Source organism: Amphiprion ocellaris, chromosome 4, assembly GCF_022539595.1.
Source record: "Amphiprion ocellaris isolate individual 3 ecotype Okinawa chromosome 4, ASM2253959v1, whole genome shotgun sequence".
Taxonomy (NCBI): domain Eukaryota; kingdom Metazoa; phylum Chordata; class Actinopteri; family Pomacentridae; genus Amphiprion; species Amphiprion ocellaris.
Genome location: NC_072769.1, coordinates 828,481 through 852,487, shown reverse-complemented (window position 1 = coordinate 852,487; position 24,007 = coordinate 828,481). Strand labels below are relative to the sequence as shown.

Here is a 24,007-nt window from a genome sequence, read left to right as displayed (position 1 = left end):
AATAGTGGGACTGTTTTGTGTGGATGAATTGAGCAAAGGAAAGGCTGTTGCTGTGCTGTTTTTCATTCGACCATATTTAAGAGGTGTTTGATATTTTGTCCACTTCAACTCTGAAAAGTATCTCTCAAAGTAGAGAAAGTTTTTAAGACAGTCAGGCTAAAGTGTGGGATTCACACCCATAAACCTTCTGCTCAACCCTCAACGGATGCATTATTTCTAAAGCTTAGATGCAAGATCCATCTAAATTGATTTTCTGGCAGTATTGGAGATCTTTGGCCTGGTTCATGCTTTGTGTGTTACTCTGAACTCTGTGGACTGCATATGGTCAAAATGAATGAGTGGGTGTGCTGACCCCATAAACTGTATAGGAACTGTTTAGTTTTCTTGCTGTGAATTTTAATATGGTTTCGCTAAAAGTTTAAGTTTTTGTGTGCAGTTTGAAAAGTATGAAGCATATGCATAGCAACATTTTTTAACAGCACATCACAAGTATGCAGTGCTGCAGAGGAACTATAGTAAAAGCCTTGGGTGTGCGGTGGCATCTTATAGCTAATTTTATACTGTATGGATGTGATCAGTACCTCGCTGCCCTTGACAGGCATGAATTACGGGAGTTTCCAGCCAGGATAATCCTCCCCAGCAGATAATAACACCCTGTCACATCTTCCTGAGATTCATACCTGTGTGCCTTGCCATTTAACCAAAATATCTCAGGTGATTAATTTCATTCACTGCGTGTGACAGTCAGTGATTTAAGGTGAAGTTAAAGTAGTCAACAACTCCCGCTAGTTAAACCTAGATGACTTATACTCCCAAAGGTATCCACTCTATCTGCAAGGCCCCTGGGCCTTTTAGCTGCAGCTGCAAACTGAATAAAAGGTGAAAGTTTAGCCAAGAGTGTCTGAGAGGTTTATAGTTGTTTATGGAATTTGAAAGCAGGCACAGATTCAGATATGTTGAGTACAAACTGGATGCTGTGGAGATCAGAATGATACTGTAGTCTATATCCACCCGGAGAGAGGGCTGAGAGTGTGTGTGTTTCTGTGACTTGTGTCATTTCTTTGTTTACAGTCAAAACAGCAGATTTATAGGAGAGAGATAATCATAATTTGTTGTTATGGGGAAGGTCACTTAAAGTTTGTAGGCATAAGCCTTGGAGGGGAGACAACGTGACAGCTTGGAATTTAAAACAAGGAAGGCAATCACAGCCGGGATACCAGATTCCATCAGACAGCAAATTTGCCATCTCTGTGGTAAAATAGATTTTATTTGATATTGAAATAGCTGCATATGTCATGGAGTTTGGGTCTTAATCAAATGTGTTTCACCAAAGAATACAGGCAATATTATAAATGTCGAGATGGAAAGCTGTAACTGGAACGTATGCAACATTACGTAAAACATATTAAGGTTTTGATTATTTTATTTCTTAACCAACAGCAGCAGTCAGTCAGAGTAGATTATACTGTAACCTTAACACAAGTGTAACACAAGCCCAGCAAAGAGGAAATCTCATATTTCTGTATGCACAGGTACTGTGCCCAGTGCCAGGGTCACCTTCACCAGGAAAAATAAATCCCTGGTGGCTCTCTAACACTACCCATAAGACCTCTCTCCCTTTGAGAGGCGGTGAGTGGGTGTCAACCTAATGTTTATACTGTCTGCTCGTGGTTATGTAAGCCATTTTGTCCTCTTTCTAAATAATCTACCTTTACCTTTCCAACATGCCAAGTTGTGTGTTACATAAATATTCTTTGAACTGGTCTAGCTTAAGGTTTTTCAGCATGCCAGGGTGTGTATTACATAAATATTGTAGGCCAGACTGTAGAGAGGTACTGTACCATGGAAGCTCTGTGTGTGTGTGTGTGTGTGTGTGTGTGTGTGTGTGTGTGTGTGTGTGTGTGTGTGTGTGTGTGTGTGTGTGTGTGTGTGTGTGTGTGTGTGTGTGTTTTCAGAGTCAAGGATGCTTCTCTTTCATGAAGGGCAAGTTCAGGGAGGCTGTGGCACTTAATCTGAACTATCCCTGTGATAACAGCCTCTAGAATGAACGAGTCAGTGTGTCTACTGGAGGACAGACACACACACACACACACACACACACACACACACACACACACACACACACACACACACACACACACACACACACACACACACACACACACACACACACACACAAACCACACGCAAATTTGTCTTTACAGTGGGCGGCTGGCTCTACAGTAGTGTAAACAAAGCACAGCACACGTGTGTGTGTGCGTGTGTGCGTGTGTGCGTGTGTGCGCGTGTGCGCGTGTGTGTGTGTGTGTGGCAGACAGTGTTACAGGCATGATTAGGACATTGTTTTCCTATACAACAGAGCTCTCTCTCAGCGCTTCAGCTGCTTGTTTACTGACGCTGTCATGCTAATGTACTTATGTGGGTCACAGGGTTCGTTCCTAACCATGCAGGCTTGCAGTCGTCCATCATACAGCCATCTCACGCCCAATTATTCAACCTTAATAACGTTATCTCCATTAACCCAGAATAACTGGACTTCCTTTGTATCTCCAATTTGTCAGTTTTCTTTGACTGCTTGGTTTCTATAGCAAATAACTGCAATAGAATTAATTAAGTAGAAATAACTTCATCACTGAGATTATTGCTGACCTTTTCTTGTGACCCATATTGACCAATTTATACTTAATGGAGATTAAATCAAACCTCAGAAAAGTCTCTAAAAAGCCAAAAACAGAATGCGGGACCTGCTTTAAATGGCTGCAGTCACTATCAGGGTCCGTTTTCTGGAATCTGATAAATCCTCGGACTAAATGAATATCCGTTGTGGTCTTAGCTCTCAGTGATTTAGCATTTCTTCTGCAGCTGAGAGAGGGAGGAGATATTTGAACCATTTGAAGAATGCTCCCAGTGTGACATCCGAATTACTTGTAGAAAAACATGAGGCCAATTTGAGCCCAAACATCTGTCCTGTGGTTTGCTCCTCACACATTTTGGGGGACACTCTGGCTTCAAAATCAAACATTTCTTTTTCATTTTTGCCATTTCATTAATATCTTCCCTAAGCATCATGTTAGTCTGATATGCAGTTAAGGGGGCAGCAAGAGTTAGTGAAAATACAAAATTTCTGCTTGTACATTCTGGTGGGAAGAAACAAGCTTTGTGTACTCACGCTCGTCTGTATCCTCATGGGAAATAAACAGCAACTAAATCAGTTGTTAGCTTTGTGTGTTATCTTTAAAGATGAAAGGACACTGAAAACAATGAAACCGCTGCCCTGGGGTTTCTGTAGGAAGGGGAAAAAAAGCAACTGGAGCGAAGAATGAGACCTTTGATCTGTGCAGTCAGTCCCATTGAGTTAGTCTGAGACTGTACCCAGAAATAGAGAAGACAGGGGTCAAGAAAAAAAGAAGTCACAGACCCAGTTCACAGACGCTGCCTTCACACAAGTGCAGGACTTTTCGGGTAATGAACATCATGTGCATTATTTTAGAGATATCGGGGGTGGATTTTTTTTGTTTTTTGTTCCAAAAATTAAAATGTCTTCATTTTTCATATTGTTATTGAAGCATACAGCACAACTCTCTTTAAAGGAATATCGGCACTAAGTCAACATTATCTCTGCAAATTTGCTTCTTCTGCTTCCTGCCTCTGTGCTTTCAGATGAAGAGTGACACTCGGTTGCAGGAATTAGCGGCTTGAACAGCTGGTTTTAACAAGATGTCGCCCCCAGTGGTCCATCATCATTTCAGCCTTTATTGAAACAGATGCAATTTGTGAGCTCTGAGTATTTTAATCTATGAAAATGACAAACTAAGATTCGTTCACTGATCCCTGTGGCCCAGTGGTCAAATACCCTAATTTTGATTCCATCTTTGTTGCATTTCATTGCAGTATTCTCTCAAGCTCATTGCAGCATTTCTGTTATTATTTTGTACTGTACGCTGCAAACTGTAGGCTAACGTCTCCACTGCAATGGCCCGATTTGGGAATGTCTGTTGGCTTGTGTTTAGTTTTGGGCTAGTGGCAGAGGTTGGTGCACAGTCACTGCAGCCTGGCCTGTCTGCTCTGGTTTCATAAGCAGAGAGGGAATGACCTATATACTTCTCTGAGGGAGGGGAAGTCACCTTGCTGGTGGACCAGCAGGCAGGCCGGCTGGCACGCAGCGACAAGGTTTTAATGTGCGGCACTATTAAAGGGTTGACCACTGACTCGATATTAGAGGCAGACTTTAGAGGGACCTCTCATATGCTGCGCGTGTTGCTCTTGGCCGTAAAACTTTCCGAGGCTGTTTTTCTTGGCTTGCATTGTCTTCACCTTAATACGGCTTTGCGATGGTGTGAAAAGGCCGATGTATTGGGGGGGGGTATCCACTACATTAACATGCTGAGAAACCCGACTCGACGTGCACACACACACACACACACACACACACACACACACACATTCGCCTTAGCTGAAACCATGGGGCTCAGTGCCAGAAAGATCAAGTCAGACAAACACCTCACCAGAGACTCCCCTAAGCGTCCTAACAAATTGAATGTGTGTGTAGATGGACAAGAGGGAATTAGATCAGTAGTCCTGATTGTATCTGAGTGTGCTGTTGCTGTACCCCTTTCCAGCTAGTCCCCTGGAGGAAATGTGTGTGCATGAGTGAGAGAGGCAGAGAGTCGGAGATGCGAGGGGAGAGAGAGCCTGGCAGCTGGTTTGATGAAGGATGTACGGAGAATGTTAACCAGACAATCACCTTGCATGTTATTGATTGAGATGGAAGCGAGGTAATTAGCACAGAAAAGAAGGGGAAGCTGAGGCCACTTTTAATGTTTTGATACAAGGTGTTCTCTCTTTGTACCCATCTACATGTTGTTTTCTTTGTGTGCATTGTGTGTGTGAGCGTTTTTTTTTTTAATCAAAGATTGTATCCTAATTTTTCTGCATGTAGAGAGTTGCCAGTAAATGCACATCCAAGTTTCTAAGTCCCAGAAGAATGTAAATGTTAAATGTTTTACTATGTGACTGTTGATGATTATTGTATGAGAGAACTGATTCAGTGCATTCCATTAACACGTAGCATAAATGAGTAGCAAACCCTAATATAATGGGCCCATTCGGGTTTTATTCACACCACTAATCTGCATGTTATGTGCCCTCATCCATAGAGTACGCTTGTTCTGCAAACTGATGAAACCACGTGAGGCTTCATACAGGATTGCATTTAGTGGCCTTTTCTGTTTTAAACAATTTCCCTCTCCAATTTGTTTTTTTTGTTTTTGTTTTTTTTTTTGCTTTACATCTACATTAACTGCATGTTCTCCCTGTACAATATGGGTTTTCTCCAGGGACTCTGGTTTCCTCCCACAGTCCAAAAACATGTTGAGGTTAACTGGTGATTCTAAATTGTCCGTAGGTGTGAATGCAAATGTGATTGTTTGTCTCTATATGTAGCCCTGTGATAGATTGTTACCTGTCCAGGTGTCCCCTGCCTTCACCCCACGTCAGCTGGGATAGACTCCAGCCCCCCACAACCCTAATGAGGATTAAGCGGTGTATAGATAATGGACGGGTGGATAGATCTAGGTTGACCATTTTTTAGGGACAATACTGTCAAAGAGACTGGAAGGATGGACATTTGTAGTAAAGCTGAGAAATAACGGTGTTAAAAATTTAAAACAATTAATTGCAAAGGCAACTTTTTAGCATTTATCCTTCCGACAGACTGATAATTAGTTGACCCCTGCTTACACCTCAATTAAGTCCTAGTTTATTTTCAGGTGTCAATATTTGTTTAATTAAGAAACGGTGAGATCAAAATCTAAAACCTCAGCTAGCAGTATTCTTGATGAAGGACCTTTAAATTTTCTTATAATATTGTGACCACAATACTGATGAGATTCATCATTTTATACTTAATAGTTTTATATAAACTACATAATGCTGACAGGGTATTTAAGTGACATATTGGCTGATATACCAAAACTACTTCTGACCGTGTTTGCCTGTTTATTTATTGTTTAAGCTCCTATACTGATGATCTGCAGCTGCTTCGTGCTGACAAAAAACAAAACTGATGAAATTATTGCTGTTTTAAATCTTACACTGACCAGTATTTTCTAATATTCCAAGTCCTGTAAATCTACAGTGACTTCAATAGCACCTAATCTGGTCTAATCAGATGTAGATCATGAGCATGTGCAAGAATTAAACAGAATTAAAAATGTATTTATACCCACACGCTTTTCCATTGTTTTCTCTTTTGGATAAGATTGATAATATTGTCAAGGTTTATGCTTGAAGTGCTACTAAATTGTGATTCCTAACAGATCAGAACCAAACTTTTCAGGTTCGGTTCAAATTAATGTGTACAAGCCAGAACATAATTGAATCTGTGTTGATGGAAATGCCTCCAGCAGGTTCTTTTCAGTCCATCGCTTCTTTAACTGCCTGGCTTCATAATAGTTTAACTACAGACAGACTTCAGAGATTAGTTTTGACCTTTGGTACTCATCACTATGACCTCCGTGGCCTCATTTGCAGAAATAGGTAAACTACAACTTAAACAGTTCTGCCATTTAACACAGCATTGGTGAGAACATAGCGTTCATACCGAGCTTTAATGGACATGTAAGTGTAGGAATCAGTCACTAGTGAAAGAGGTAAATGACTTCTTTCACTGCCAAAGTAAGCATTGCCTTTGATGAGGCAGAAAGGCAGCAGACTGTCATCACTGCTGCTGGCTGGCCTGCAGCTTGAAGCTCAGAGTAAATAGCAACAGCCTGCCGTGCAACTTACAGTAAAACACTCGTCATTACTGATTCACACCTTTCACCTTTGACCCTACACTGGTTCTACAGTTTGTCTTGTTATACAATAAGAATTCTGCCATGTCATAGTTTTTGTTAATTCCATCCACCTCTCAGCACTGCCTCGCACATTTCATGCCCAAGAAGGAGACAAGTGTTTTGGATGCTACTTAAATTTGACATGCTGTTCGGTGTCTCTCTGCTTATTGAATTTAAATAATCTCCTCTATAATTCTGTCAGTGTCATCTCTGTAAGTCTGGCGAAGCTGTAAATCAGAGGAGTGCGGGGCCCGTCTCTCTCGGTCGGTGGACATCTTTATGGATAGCCACATTGTGCTGCTACTGTCAGTGGGTTGTAAAAACCCAAGAATATTTCACAATGTGCATCAGGCCGTGGTGCAGTTAGGACAGGGACAGTCGCTGTTGACGTTTGGAAATTCTTTTTCTTAATTTATGTCTGGTCTGAAGTTTCATTTTGTGCGTTTGTGTCCTTTCAGCTCGCCACTGAGGCAACCATCCTCGACGGCCAAAGTGTGCCTGGTTTGTGGAGACGAGGCGTCGGGGTGCCACTACGGCGTCGTGACATGTGGGAGCTGCAAAGTCTTCTTCAAAAGAGCCGTGGAAGGTACGACATGATCAAACAAGATGTCGCTGGTTGGGGCTTTTCTGTCTTAGCTGAGAGAGAGCTTAACACACCGCAGGTTAAGATAACACAAGCAAATGAGCAAGTAAAATCTCCGACACCCTGACAAGACATGATGGCTGTAAATACGTATATAGCATTCAAATCTAGAAACATGTCTGCCAACTTGACAGCACACATGCACCGTCAGGAAAGCATGGCAAACACAGGATATACAGAGAAAAGTTGTAGACTAAAATGAAATTAAACGAAACAGCTTTCGTTTCTGGTGGTGCAAAAATGCCAAACAAATAGTTAAAAGCTGAAACTATGTGTGGAGCCAATATGCCTTTGACGAGAGATCCGCATCTTCGTACGGTTTCTGTACTTGCAGCAGATTTCTTTCAGCAATTTCATATTTGTGTTTCATTTGCAGTGTTTTGTTACCTACTGTATGTCTTCAGTAGTCAAGATTCTCGTTCCGTTTTTCCCTTTTCATGTTTGCTTTCATTGTCATTTCAAACTTCTCTTGGCCAGCACATTTTCTTGCATTTAACATTTTCAAAAAAGTTTAAAAAAACCCCTCTTATTTTACCATTAGAAAAGAGTCACATATGATGTTTAAACTCAAATTCTACAACTAGTCCTATGAACTGATGTTACATTCCGCCAGAAGCGTGTCTCACAAATGTAAATTAAAATAATATTACTTTAACAGACAAATCATTGGCAGACGTTCTGCTCAATTTATTAGCAGTAGTTCATTATCAGTAACTTATGCCAAGGTGTTGTGGGCGCTTACAGCTTTCCAGTTGGAATATGTTAAAAGAAAATATATGCAATACAATAACTCTTCTTTCAGTCGTTTTCACACTACATTTTCCCTGCAGAACAAAGTTTGATGAGCTCAGTCAAACAAGCACATGGTGAAACAGCTTGTTTTTTTCCCACAGAGGCAGCATACAGCGCTTTTTGCAAGGATTATTAACCAATAGTTGATGCCTTTTTCTATTTCCACGATGCCATCAAGTGTATGCAACAAACTAGTGTTTCATCGCAGTCGACCATCTGCATATTTATTTTTTCCCAAAGATCATTAAAATTACCAAAAACAGGCATTTCATTTATAGACTGTGACCAAGTTGAGTGACACATGAGGGGAAAAAAAAGGACAAAACATTCAGTAGGTAAGTCTCCAGCAGCAGCTCTTTATGTTATATTTAGCTTGGGGAAAATCAGCAGCAGTCATAATGTGCTTTTCATGTTGTGCCTGTTGCCTGAGGCTTTGGCCTAACTCATTTAGATGAGTGTTTAAATGCAAAACACACTCTTACAGAACCAGCGCAGACGAGGAAAAAGAAAGCAAAGACTGCTTGCCAGCCATCAGGCCTGCAAGGTGTTTTCCTGACCATTGGAGGAATTGCACTCTTTCCCAATCAAATCATATCTTAATTTGATGATATTTACAAACTGTCATTAGGGAGACCTGAAACAGATTATGCAGCTGGGGTTATCAAATCAGACATGCCATTACACTTGCTTCAAGCCAGAGCTGGTGGCAGACATTCAAGATCTGACTGTGTGAGTCAGGTGACGCTCCGGACGCTGCTTACATCTCCCATTGTACCTTATTTGTCTCTCTAATTATACGAATGTATGGAAAATAGCTTAAAATGCAATCCAATTTTCATAACATTTATGTATTTCTTGGTTTTTGATCGGAGATTTCTCTTGATTCTGTGCTGCCAAATGAGTGCAACCATGCAAACCATATAAGCAGCCCGTACAATCAAAACACTGTTTCTCAGGCGGGGCAGTTAAGCTTTTTCGCATTAAGTGGGAGTGAATACATGTGCAACTTTTGATTTAAATCAGTAATTTAATTTTTAAACAGGTGTTCACTTTGCTGAGTCATTTCTTTACTACAAATCTATGCGATGAAACTGAAGTTACAACTCTAGGATTCATGCACATGGCGTCACATGAAGCTGTAAACCATGGCACATGGTTTTGGTCATGAAACTTTCCCTTTCTTTCTCCGTCTACATTCATCTTTCATTCTTGCTGTAATTTCTGTCCTTCCGTCGGCCAATTGGGACCTCCGTTCTCTTCTAATCAGCCTTCCTCATCTGTTCTGCTACATTTCATATCACATCATTCTTTTTTTTTGTGGGTGTCGTGACGTCATGAAGGCTGCATGCGACGCGTGAGCTGTTACCTCACGTGACCCCTCCACAGCTGCTGCCGAGGTGGAAAGGGAGAGGTAAGGTGGAGCGAAGCAAAAACTGAAAATAGTGAGAGAAGGAAGTGAAGAGAGTTAGAGGACAGTGAAACAGATACAGCGAGGGAGGAGGGGAGGAAGGACAAAGAAAAAGTCAGACACAGAAAGAGAGATAAAGAGAGGAGGAGCCGAGAGAGGGAGCAAGTAACAGGGAGAGGGGAGGGAAAGTGATGTGTCAGCAGCGAGCGCCGGAGAGGTGTAAGTTAGGACGTGAGGAGACGTTTCACTCCTCCCCTCTCGCAGTATTTCCTCCTCCTTTCTCTCAAAGTTAAAAACTTAGACTTGGCATGGGAGATATAAAAGAAGACTGCAGAGAGTGGGCATCTGTACAAGGGGAATAATCCAGCCCATGCTTAATTTCTTTTGGCATGGCCTGCCTCGGGGGATGCAACTTTTCGGTCGGCTGTAGCTCATTAGACAACTAACTGGCTCACAGCCCTTTACTACAGAGCCAGTTAGCATTCTAAAGTCGTCAACAAATCAGATGAAACTTTATGATTGTGGAGGGTCTTGTTTCTCTTTTATCTGAGTCATTGTTAAATAACTTTTTTTTTTCCCTCACTGGACCTTGGCACCATTTTTTTCCTTTGACATCTACATTTTAGATTTACATTTAGACCATCTGTTTGGAATATCTATTGGCCACATGGGCCTTTCACTGTCCAAATCTGTTCACTTACAGTCCTCCTCAAGAGGACAAATATTCATTCCACTTAATTTTATTATATCGTCTAGAAGGCACTGCCAACTGTACACTATAAAGTTTATAACCACGAGCCTGTGAAATATATATATAAATTGTAAATTAAGTGCTGAGTACTCTCTGGTTGTGAGTTTGTCAAAATGCCCTCAATTCATTCTTTTCCAGCACATTTTTCCACCTACTCTCCTAGAACTACAAGCTATCCAGTTCATCTTGTACAGTATGGCAGTTCTTATTATAGCTACTCTTCTATTTGATATGTTTTTGTGTAGTAACAAACATAGGAAAGGGGTAATCATTTCTATGAAAAGTCTGGATATTGTTAGCTGTCAGACACAAACACTCCTTTTGAAATGAATGAATTTTTTAGTAAAAGCGTTTGTCCTCCGCTGCAGCAAACAACCTCCTGACACAAAACAACAGTTGGTAAATATGTGTCATCATTGCTAATGAAATGTGGAGATACCTGAATGCATTCATACAGTATGTGCTTCTCTCCTGCATCCACTCCACTGAAGACAAGTTTGTTGATACAAGACAGCTGTACTCAATAAACGACTCCATGTGGAGCGCATTTGAAGAGTTGAGCGCCAGCTTATTATTCACATGTCATCAGTGGCTTGGCATGTCTGCTCTGCGTAATAATACTAGGCCCTGCTTTCGGCTCACTAGCTGCTTTCTACGGTCTCTTATTCAGCTGAGAAGTTTACATTAGACATGAGACATTAGTCAACCTTGTAATAGCCTCATTTTGCTCTACAATGTGACTGAATCGTGGTTTCCATGGCACTCGTTTCAGTCTGAAAACCTGTTCTTTGTTACCACCTCAGTGGAAGAGGTCATCTGAGGACACGTCTTGCACAGATTCTGCTTTGATTGGCGGCTCTGTCAGCCAATCGCATGTTGCTCAGCTCAGGCTGGAGGAATAAAGGCCTCCCTCCCGTGCCGTAGTGAATGCTTCAGGTTGTGTGTGCGAGAGGCTCATGTAACAACGGCTGGAAAAAAGCCATGTAGCGGCGTTGCCCTGATCCCAGCTCTCCAACACGTCTCGCATCAGACATGCTTTGATCAAAAAGTACATACAAACACAATCGTACACACAAAACAGTCAAGGAGCTGTGGTATATGGCATTAGGTAGAAATTAAATCTGCAGAGCTTACTGTAAGCATGTGTGTGACCCACATTGCTAATAGGTATTTAGGCTGGAGAATGCAGCCTAAGGAAGAGTCTCCTTAATGCAGTGTAGATACATTTACTGTTAATGATGCATATGCAATTTATGATTTAAAAATGAATACAAACCAGGTTTTTTTATGACTTACTATAAGTCTTTAGGGGTTGATTACACACAGCAGCAAGCTGGATCAGTCCACATACAGTAAAGGCAACGGGTTTGTGTTATACATCAATAAATAAACCCATTTCCTCAAATTAAAAAAAAAAAACTTAAACAAAAAGAAATCAATTTGGTGCTGGGGATTTTCATTTGGCTCTGGCTAAAATGTCTTTTGGAGGCATGAAAAGTCCTCTAAGATGGAAAAACATAGACTATGTCAGGGCTGCAGTTAATGTTTATTTTTCTATTAACAATTATACGTTTGTTTTTCGGCATTTGTTTTGGAAAGTAGACTAAAATACCCCAACATTCTCTCACATAACAGGTTTTTGTCCAACCATCCTATATATATGTTTGCTTAATAAACGACTTAGTTATTTAACTTGATTATTTCTTAATTGCTAACAAATTAAATGACTCATTTCAATGCTACAATATGCAGTATACACTACATTGCCCCTACCTTTAAAGCTTCTTATTACAGTGACCTATAAAGCCATATGTTTGGTGCATGTGTGATGATATAACTCAGCGCCTTCGGTTCCTCTGACCCAGGCTGACCTGCACGTCTCTCCACTGGATGTAATCTGACTTCCATCTCTTCCTGCTCCCTGGTGATACCTTTGTTCTTTGACATCAATCTGGGTTACACCTTTTGTGTTCAACCAAATAAGCAGTGCAATTCTGATGGGCTTCATCGGCGTCTTCACTGGTGATGGTGTTTTTTTCTTTTAAAGATACAGTACGAGGAGAGCATTGTGACATTATGCTATGATTTGCTGCTCTTTCCATAAAAACATCATACATAAAGCACCAGCAAGATTAAGTAGTGTTACTACACATTTAGTTTCCTTCAAAAAATACAAGTGTGGCTTTCAAGTAAGGCATCAAAAGACAGAAAATTGCTTCAAAACAGCTTTAATGAGAGAGGAAGTCCAGAGACTTTCAGCATACTTTTGGTGTAAAGCTGTTGTCTGAAGGCAGTTAGCAGTAACAAGCCCTCTGTGTTTTATTTGATTTGGAAAAAAGTCAAATATGATTTTGACCCCTGGTTGTAAGATAGTAGCTGTAACGTTGATCTTTTATCTAAAATGGAAAGCACTTTAGGTCAGCTTGTGTTGGTTGTAACTGTCCTATATAGATAAGAAGGAAGTTTAACTTGATTTGACTTGTGAGTAAGAATGGATGAGACAGCTTCTATCATAAACGTTGCCATAACTGTCTGATTATGCTTATTACACACTTCCAAGTATCATATTGAGGTCTAAAGATGACTTCATGCATTGCACACGGTACAAAGACAGGAAATGGGCAAATTCTGAGCTCATACAGCACATTATTACAGAAAAGGAGACATTAGTAAACAAAATGACAGCTTCTATTTACATCCTGCATTAACTTCTGCAGCCTCTTTTTATAATCATCCAGACAGGGAAACTTAATTGTGTAGAGCCCCATCCAACACAGCTGTTTGTGTGTTGTGTCCAAAGAACTGGAGTAGCAGCGCTTTTGCAAGGCAGTGATTTGCATACTGCTGGCTCAGTGGTAGCAACAATTACATCGAGAGCCCTGTTTTTTGGTTGTTTGGTATTTTTATTTTTTATTTTTTTTGTCTGTGTAATTTTAGGGTTGCATAAATACCAATGAATTACGATCACAGAATTGACCAAATGCTTTGTGAGTGGATAATTAAATGACATTAATCCAACAACACTTGCTTTAGTTGTATGCCATCTCATGTCTACAGTACCGGCTTGCAAGTAAGAAATTTGCCTCCACTGCCAAGTCAGAGAGTCACAGTAGTGTTATTGATGTGGGTAAGTTACTGTATTTGACTTTAAATGAGGGTCTGACCACTAGTGTCTAGTAGCTATTTAAATATGTCAGCTTAAAGGCTTGAAGTCTGTCTTTTTTTTTTTTTGGTCATGGATTGTGGATGCCCCTGTGGCCAATGGAGTGCAGGGCAGATAACTCTTGTTAGAGCGGGGTCCCAGTGGGAAAGAGTATTTCCTTTTCAGATGAATGTCCTCGTAACTGATGTATGCCGGGCCTGACAGACAACAGAGGCTACTCAGTGGGTTGTGAGATCATTAGCTAAAAGTAGACGTGACTGGACTCCATTAAAGAACGCTGAGGGATCCCGTGAAGTGGACAGTGCTGACAGAATGTTCATTGTACCGCCACTTTTTTGATATGAAATGTAATACAGTGTCTGAGGAATATTTATCCTTATCTTATAATATTGCATGACTGGGTTTGGGCATTTCTGAATGTCTTTACAGTGAAAAATGGTGAGAGATTATTTGATGTACATGGAAATATAATTCGAAATCAGTTCATAAAATATCCACTTTCATAAGAGATGAAAGGAGAATTATTATTTTTGTTCCGTTTTCAAAGATGTTTTCTGAGGTAAGACTGAAACAGTAACATGAATCAGAAGGCCTGCCACTTGTTTGGTTGATAAGCAAATGCACATATTCAGTGGTAAACATGCAGTGTGTGTGTGTGTGTGTGTGTGTGTGTGTGTGTGTGTGTGTGTGCATGCATACACAGCGCATAAACAAACAAATTCTCTCCCTTTTGGATACACACACACACAGTCGCATGCATAACCACCATCGGGCTACGACTTTGGCTGTCTCATGAAGTGTATTTCACTCTAACAATTATTAACAAGATTCATGGAAATGAGCAAAACAGTTGAAGGAGGGCTCCAGAGTTTTTCCGAATTGCCATTTGGTGTGGTCTATCCAAGCACGAGTCCGTGGTGTGTGTGTGTGTGGTGTGCATAAGGGGGGTGGGGAAGGGGGATGGCTGCGTTGTGTTTCCTGTGTCGCAGTTTACTGTTTTTTAGAGCAAGAAAAATGGGCTTATGTAACGGTCATGTGATTTAGCCAGAAATAGTGGTGGGGCTACAGCTGCTGCCTCTCCTCCTGCAGCTCGGTTCCTTGGCTTTTGGCAGCAGCCAGACAGACACACTGCGCACTACTCCTGCTAGCTCAGAAAACAACTTCTGCTCAGTCCTACACACAAATACAAATACTGTACTGTAGATGCAACAAAGGCAATGCACAGAATGTACTTGTTGGAGAAAACTGCATGCAAACAACACACAAGCTCTCATACTAAAACATTGCAGTCGATGCCAAGACAATGTTGCATACTTCTGAAGGAACAATAAGAAACAAACATTTAGGGAAATACAGATTAATATGCACTGATGAGCAAACATTTGGATGTGCACAGCTACATACACATTTGTAAGATTTTCACACAGATTTCACATAAGCCCTACGGGAGCTAAGCCTTATACTGGGGTCACTGGGGTCACAGCATCACACTTGTACCACTCCATCTGGGTAGCGTCGTGATTTCCATGTGTGTGTGTGTGTGTGTGTTTCTCTGTGGAAGCAGATACAACATTTGCAGTTTTTTTTTAAATTGCCAAGTGGAGCAGCTTTGGCTGTACATGTGTGTGTCCGTGTTTGTGTCCGTGTGTGTGTCCATGTGTGCGTGTGTGCACGCATGTGAGAGTGAGAGAGTGAATGACTGTATGTGTGCATGAGCATGAGCCTGTCTGTGTGTGGGCGTATGGTGCTCTGAGGCTGGCGGACGTGTGGAAAAGAGGGGATGGAGACGCAGGCGTAGAGAAGGAGAAGAGTGGAGGAGGAGAGGAGCTGTACAGTGAAGAGCTAGTGGAGCGGAAGGAAGCTCTCTGAAATGGGAGATCATTGGGTTTAGCTAAGGGCTAGGCAGGAGGCAGGAGGGATTCTCGCCATGTTAGCATCACTGTCAGGAATAGTCTAGCTGCAGCCAGTGTCCTGGTTCCAGCGAATTCTAATACCCTCATGCAATTTACTGTATAATACACCATTAGTCATACATTGTCGAAGGTGAGAGCGGAATAATCACTGTTTCAATCATTTTCACAGTGATAATCATGAAATCTCTGATATTGCCAGACATTTCGCAGCTCTCCTCGTTGACCTACATTACAGACCGACAGAGATTCAACATTGGAATCGAACATTTACTGCCTTTCATGTAATCATTTGTGTGCTTTCTGCAACACTGTTCAAAGATATTATTCTTACTACATAAGTAGCTACTCTCCCCTTCTTCCCTCTTTTCCTTTCGACTGATAAGATCACTGTTGCTTCGTGTAGAGTTGCATGTATGGTCACCATTGAACTGACACAGTGTCTCGTCTCTGTGCAGGTCAGCACAACTACCTGTGCGCTGGGAGAAATGACTGCATCATCGACAAGATCCGTAGGAAAAACTGTCCAGCGTGCCGCGTACGGAAGTGTCTCCAGGCCGGGATGAACCTCGGAGGTGAGGAGTTGCGGCCTCATTACAGATTCGCTCTGTCACGTGTCTCAAATGTGACATTTGAGTAAGCCTCACTCTGCTCATAAGAAATGATAGATACAGAAAAGTAGGTCTGAGTGTAGTCATAGGAGGCCCAGGGATGCTGAGTCACAAGATGTTTGTGTGTATATACTATATCTGATCATAATATGCATAATGCATTATCTACAGTACTCTATACGATGCCAGCTGATAAAGCCTGCAGACAAGTTACAGTATTGTGTTATGAGGAAAGATGACACTATTTGAGGGGAAATGTGGTGGATTCAGAAGGGAAATGTGTGTGTGTGTGTGTGTGTGTGTGTGTGTGTGTGTGTGTGTGTGTGTGTGTGTGTGTGTGTGTGTGTGTGTGTGTGTGTGTGTGTGTGTGTGTGTGTGTGTGTGTGTGTGTGTGTTTAAAATTGAAATGTATTAATTAAATGCTAGTGGCATATTCTAATTCAGGGTCACAGTAGCAAACGTAAAGCTCAAAGCGCACTTTTTGGTTTCGGGTGCATTTGCCTGATTGAAATTACAAATGATTTTTAATCGTATGCTCCTAAAGGAAAGTAAATGGAACCATGAATGTAAATGCATAGAAGGTTTCTACTTCTATTGAATGCTACTGAAACATTTTATCAATTAAATGTTTACACAAAAGAATATTGAACATTGTATAGGTTCAGGGAATTTTAAAGCACCTTTGCTGGATTCTGTGGCCTAAAATACTGTATACTGCTTGATGAAATCCTCTTCATTTGCACTGCAATAGAACCGGCTGCTGTCATGTCTAATCAGATTTATTTGTATAGCTTAATACCACATAAAAGATCAAAATAGGCTTTATAGTCCCAGCACAGCAGTGGTTCCCGACCCAGCCCAAGTGCAGCTGGAGGGTACTTGGTGAACTTGGTTTACTGTGTAAATGGATGCGGTAATGAGGTTCTAATTTCTCATGTTGCCTGACTACATCTTTTTAATATGAAGTGACACATAGGATGAGGTTCATCAACATGAAGGTCATTTAAAAAAAATGACTGAACGAGACAAGCACTCAGAGAGCGCAGTACTCCGCCAAGGCTGCTCAGTCGTTGTCATTTTCAACGAATGAAATTTTTAATAAAAATGACCTTGAGCTAAGCACAGGCGTGTGTTATGCATGTGTACATCATGTATGGATACCGAAACGCGTGACTTAAATATGCAGGGGGAATTGATGGGACTCGGAAACACCCCCACACTTTAATCAACTGTTCCTTGTATGATTTCCGATGGATAAGTCCCGATAAGTCTGCAGCAGTGGATTTGTAGTAGGTTCGCAATCATGTGATCATCAGCAGGCAGCTGACTGAGTGTTCACTTGCTGTCATAGTTACAGTGACTCTGTGCCGCTATCTGGCAATGATATAGAAATCTTTAACAAATCTGTGCATCCAAAATCTAATTTGTTGGTCCTTGTGTCATTTCTGACCTTCCCTGAAAATTTCATCCAAATCTGGTAGTTCGTTTTTCAGTAATGTTGCTAACAGACAAACAGACGGCTGGAGACAAACAGACAAACGTCACATAACTCCACTGTGTTCCTTTGTAGAGTAATGAAAAACAATCTCACTAAAATAAAAACATGTAGTTACTTGGGCATTCTAAAAAAAAAAAAACTGAAAGGACTCCTATTATAATATTTTTAGGGATTTATTGAACAGCAGAACTGTTGTTGGAATTAAAGTCAACAATCAGAGATGCATTCAAGCATGGAGACTTGAAATAAACTACTCAGACTTAGAGCAAAATGACTAAATTCTGGTTCAAGGCCTGTAGCTTTGAATGATACATCCAACACAGGGGAAACAGTTTACCCTGGAGTCTGGCCAAACAACTTGACAGTACTATAAAAAACAAATAAATGGGCCTTGATTGGGAAAATGAATTCCAGAAAAGGACTTCAAGATCCATTTTCTGCACTGTGAATTTGTGAAGGCTTACTTTTTTCATGGACAATTTGACTTGTTTGTGTATATTTCTGACAGCAAAACAATAGGAAATGGATGTGCTATTGAGTTGCTCTAAAGTATTAACAGAAGGCGATTTGTTTTGCTTTGGCATTATCGCTCCCTGGAAGCATACACAATGCATATGCTAAGAGAAGGTGATAACAAACTCCCTCACTGGGTAGTAAGAGAAGGTGGATCTTCTGAAAGGAGTAGAAGCAGTTTAAGAAGAGCATCTGGTGTCACACACTCAGTCATTTTAGCTCTATGCTCTAGAGACTGGGGAGTGATGCCAAAAAAAGTAAGAAATCATTATCAGACATTATGTCAAACACCAGCTATATGTGGAACTGTTCAGCCAGCGCTCCAGCTGTCATATGGTTAAGATGTATCTCTATCAACTGGCCACAAGAGAAACCCAACAATCGACCACGTGTGAAAGTACAGACACATGACTTTAGTAAACATGTCTCTGTCTAGTGGATTGCTGTGTGGTGTTGAAAAGCAGCAGATGACCATGAGTCACGAATCAAGGTTGTCAATATTTTTGAGTCACAGCAGTGCAACCCATTGAACAGGGGCTCAGCTGTATATGTCTAATTATGCTACAAAGATCAGTAAAGAAAGCTGTTGGGTTGCTGAAGCTACAGAATAAATAGATTTCTGTAAGTGATACCAGGTATGTGGAGAAGGTTTTTTTGTGAAGGATACCTCAACAATAAGGGAAAATAATTTCTTAAATTAGTCACGTACAACAGCAGCATCTATAAGAAACTCATGGGTTTCAATAGGGTCATCGCACAGTTCGGACCCTAACTAGACCTGGGTGTTGAACATGGGGGTTCATTGATTAACGTGGATAATTGTTTCCATGAAATGGGATATCAGCTGGTTGTTCACAATGATTTTTATTGATTTATATTCTAAGCTGCAGAAATGACACAAGAGTGTAAAAACATTGACAATTTCAAGAATCCTGAATTAAAATACACCTGTTACAGTCATAATGCAGGTATTTAGTCTTAAACTCTTAAACTTAACTTAATCTTAAACTGACCCTTGGTTTACTGTTGTAAATTTGGAGACAACATATAGAAGACCTAGACCAGTAAAACAACCAATTGTACTGACACCATTGTGTCAGTGTATTGTAAACTGTTGTGTTTCTGCCAGGATGATGACTTGTTTCCACTGATGGTCAGTAGTTGGGCTGTTTACAGCTTAATAAACCTGACGAGGCAGAATACCACAGTGATCTACCATTATGGTTAGAAGTGAGCCAGCTTTATATATATATATATATATATATATATATATATATATATATATATATATATATATATATATATATATATATATATATATATATATATATATATATGTACATATATATATATATATATACAGGAGAAGCTAAAGGGAAAGGCATTAATGTCACTTTGTGACTATGTTGGTGTGTCTAAATGTATTAACACATGTGGAGTCAGCAGCCTGCACAAGCTAACATCATTAGTTTGTGTTTATTTGATATTTGTCATCCCACAAATATTTCCATCTGTGTCACCAAACGGTATATCAAACATTGGATTTTTAAACGGACTGTGTCAATTTCTGTTTCCCATCTGAACATTATTTACAGAATTTACAACTTTCAGGAACCGATAACTTCAGTTACAAAGATGACAGATGTCTTTGGAAATGACATTGTAAGAAATTTAATTAGCACACTGTTAATATTGAAGTAAGAAATAAAAGATTTTACTGTCAGAGCTGTTTTAAAATTCAATATTTAACAACAGGAGACATAGTTAACACACAGCAGACATAAATACTCAAATACTACACATCTGTGTTGCTTTTGTACACCCATACTGTCACATTGCAATGATGACCACAGTGTGATGAATGTAAGACACCATAAACAGTGCATTCAAAAAGCTGTTGTCTTTTCCCGCAGCACGAAAGTCCAAGAAGTTGAAGCTGAAGGGGGTTAGCGAGGACCTGCAGAGCTCTAAGGACGGCCAAACTGCCACAGGTAGCGTTGGAGGCGGCTACCTGTCCTCGGAGAAGGAGCTGAACGCCAGCGCTGCCAATGCCCTGGTGCCCCACGGGCCCGGGGTGGTCACACCTTTTCTGCCGCCCTCCATCTGCAGCGTGTTGGAGCTGATCGAGCCTGAAGAGGTGTACTCCGGCTATGACAACACACAGCCTGACACCACTGACCACCTGCTGTCCAGTCTCAACCGCCTGGCTGGAAAGCAGATGGTACGCATGGTGAAGTGGGCCAAAGTACTTCCAGGTTAGTGACCACTGAGGCCTAAATGCTGTTTAAGAGTGTTGTCAAGCCAGAATTTGGAAGGAAAGTGGAAGTAGGGTCCCCAAAGATATATGTGATGGAAATAAAATGTGTAAATCACATTTAAAAGGTTATTTGTTCATCAAGGAATGGCGGAGTTACGTGACGATCGGCGTATGTTTGTCCGTCTGTTTGTCTGTTAGCAATATTACTCAAAAAAGGACCAACAGATTTGGCAGAAATTTTCAGGGAAATTTTCAGGGAAGGACCAGCTGATTAGATTTTGACAGTGATGCAGCTTAAAGTCTGGATCCACGGATTTGTTACAGATTTCTGTATCATTGCGAGATAGCGGCACAGCGTCACTGTAACTATGACAACAAGTGAACATTACGTCAGCAGCCTGCTGATGATCACATGATTGCGATCCTACTGCTACTAGAAATCGGCCGCTGCAGACTTACCCGTCAGAAATTATATAAGGAATGATTAATTAAATTGTGGGGGTGTTTGAGTCTCATCAATTCCTGCTGCCCGCTACATTTTTAGGTATCCGTACATAACGTACACATGCATAACACACGCCTGTGTTCAGCGCAAGGTCATTTTGTTTTTGGGTACGTCTATAATAAATGGACACATTCTATGTTGCTGTGATTTCTGCCATGAATTTTTTCAAGATTTCATCCGTCTGAAATGATACGACAACCTAGCAGCCCTGGCGGAGTACTGCGCTCTCCAAGTGCTTTTCTTGTATTTAATAGATGTGGCTGCAGTATTTTAGGTTGTAGTGAATCAAAAGCTGCAGTTAGTTAATTAAAGTGGCTGGTAAATTAAATACGTTGTGTTTTCATTGCAGTAGAATGTCTATGACCAAGAAACCCTTCAACCATAGAGCCTACTCTTGTTTTGCATTCATAATGTTCTATTTTATAATTAATTCATCGTTAACAAATAATTGAAAGTCAGTTGTGTTTATGGATGAAATGAAGAAAGTGGTAAAAATATCTGTCTGATGAATCAGGTGGGAATCAATACTGTAATTATGGATGGGGTTTTTAATGAAGATAACATGCCTACATCTTCACTTTTGATCTTTTTAGCATGTAGCGCTGCTAGTTTTGTCATCACACACAATTTTAATTTTAAATATTAGGCCAGGAAATGATTCTGCAAGGTTTCATCAAGATTAGCAACAAATCCTATTTCACCATTAAATAGAATCAAGATTAGGATTTCCAAAGAGAACTCATTTACATCACTGTTGTCAGATGTTGTGTCGAACAGAGGATCTAACATTGATCTCATTAATTTTTACGTATACACCAACAGCACAGGAAGAAAATGATGTTTGAAAAGGGATAAACAAGTTCCCCTAAAATGCCAGTCAGTGGGAGACATATGAAAGATGCCTCACAGGTAGCTCTTTGAGCCTGTTTAATTTGCTGTATTGCAAATATTTGATACCTCTACGGTGTCTGCTTGCCATATCCGGACGTATAAATAGAAGCCAGACAGAAGGGTCAAAATGAGTACCTTCGACTTTCAGATATGCCACTGCCTGCATTCAGTTTATATTTGGATGTGGCAGGGATAATACACAGGGCAACAAAGATCAGCAGCAGCAATATATTCATGAAAAGTCTGTAATAGTCACTAAAATTTGCATTATTTACACATACTTTGATATTTAGTAGCTTTAAAAAATCCAAAAATTCCAGATATCAAATGGAATAGTTTGAAGAAGAGGAAGCTGTATTAACCCTGGCATTTCACACACCTTTTATGCAAATATTATTTTATATAAATGATTGTTTTTGGCAGACTGACACGGATATAGACTGAAATAGTCCCTAAGTCTTGATATGTCACTTGCGTGTCCTCAGTTGGCCTACGTTTTGCATGAAGAGGAGTTTCATGCCAGAGTTTGATTGAGAGTTTGGCAACTTTCCTATTTGACTCTATTTTTGGAGCTTCATAGACAACAAGCCAATAACTGGGGGCCTTGTGGGATTTGCATGAAACAAAAAATGGGTGAATACTTGTCAGTGGTTATCATGTCTGAACAAAAACTGGCACAAAAATACACAGTGTAGCAAACAGTAAGGAATGCATACACTCAGGTGAACACACACACATGCTAAATAAATGCCTGCAAAAATCCAAATGCATTAAATCACTACTTGAGAATTGTGTGCTACGTTTAAACACAACTCCGTCGTCTCATCACCTTCATCTCTTTATGCTGTGTGTGTGTGTGTGTGTGTGTGTGTGTGTGTGTGTGCGTGCGTGCATGCGTGCGTGCGTGTGTGTGCGTGTGCGTGTGTGTTTGTGTGTGTTAGGTTTCCGGGGCCTGCCCATTGAGGACCAAATCACCCTGATCCAGTACTCGTGGATGTGTCTGTCCTCCTTTTGCCTCAGCTGGCGCTCCTACAAACACACCAATGGACAGATGCTCTACTTTGCCCCTGACCTCATCTTTAACGAGTAGGTCCACACTTCCTTATCTGCAGCATACCGCACACATGGCTCAGATCTCTGCTTTTTTAAGTCTCCATTCAATCGGGCAGTCTTGCTGAGATTAGAATCTTTTTTACAAGACAGACCAGAAAACACAGGAAACATTTACTAGAACACAATCAGCAGATGACACAACAACACAGTAAATAAGGAATTAATAAAATCAGTTACAGTTGTTGTATTTCTGTGAAGTCAAAGTTTTGTCAGCAGTTAGCGACATAAAAATGCACTTGATGTAGTCTGAAGCTCTGTGGGATACTCAGCGCACAAGCATGTCTATTACAGATGCAACAAAGCACAATTTGTTTTTCAGGGTAGATAATTAGTAGATACAGTAATTGGTTGAACTGCCAGGCTTTGACTATTGCTATTTTCAGCAGCTTATCAGATGCAATAAATTAATACATACACCTGCACTACGCTTGTGACATTTGGAGAGCTAGCAGCCTATTTTCCTACCGCACTATTTTAAGCTTTCCATTAAGATACCTGAAAACTATTGAAAGGTCAAAATGCCTTGTTGTGATAAAGACATCTGCTTTCAGGGAGTCATGATATACTTTAAACAAGGTCATAATCTTGCACCACATTTCAGCCACTTCATGAGGAAATACTTTTTGTACTTTTTGATAGTTCTTTAATTGCATCAGGCACAGGCGATCAAATCCCAGCGAGAGCAGTCAAGAGCCCACTTGATCTGTGTTAATATGTTGAACAGGAGAGCAAGTGGAAAGGAAAAGGAACCGTATGTGGGCCGTTTCTGTTTGGAGCTGCAGTCCATCTCCGGTGATGAATTGAATTTTAAAGAATGAATCAGAGAGGTGGACAGTAGCCCAGTAGTAGGCAGCCTGCTGTAGAGGAGCAGGTTCAGTCTGGGCCATGTTTAAAAGCCCCCACTAATAGCTTGTATAACTCAATGTCAGTAGGTCAGTTTGTCCCCAAATAAATAAATAAACAAACAACAGCGCAAATGCTATTGTGCAACACAGCTACAGACTCTATGGGCCTGTGTGCGCTTAGTACAAAGTATTAGTTTTCCACATAAGAGATTGTCTGACCGTCTGATAAATTTAATGCCAAGTGGAGTTTATTAAGAAGTGTGCTTCCTTC

The 24,007-nt window shown here is 40.6% G+C and overlaps 1 protein-coding gene across 1 annotated transcript in view; it reads left to right on the top strand.

Moving 5' to 3' along the window:
- nr3c2 (nuclear receptor subfamily 3, group C, member 2) overlaps window positions 1–24,007 on the top strand; it is a 79,193-nt gene that overhangs the window by 37,054 nt on the left and 18,132 nt on the right. The window contains exons 3-6 of the mRNA XM_023262243.3: window positions 7,295–7,422; window positions 15,962–16,078; window positions 20,039–20,380; window positions 22,720–22,864. Coding sequence (XP_023118011.2) covers window positions 7,295–7,422; window positions 15,962–16,078; window positions 20,039–20,380; window positions 22,720–22,864 — 732 coding nt within the window. The remainder of the gene's footprint in view (window positions 1–7,294; window positions 7,423–15,961; window positions 16,079–20,038; window positions 20,381–22,719; window positions 22,865–24,007) is intronic.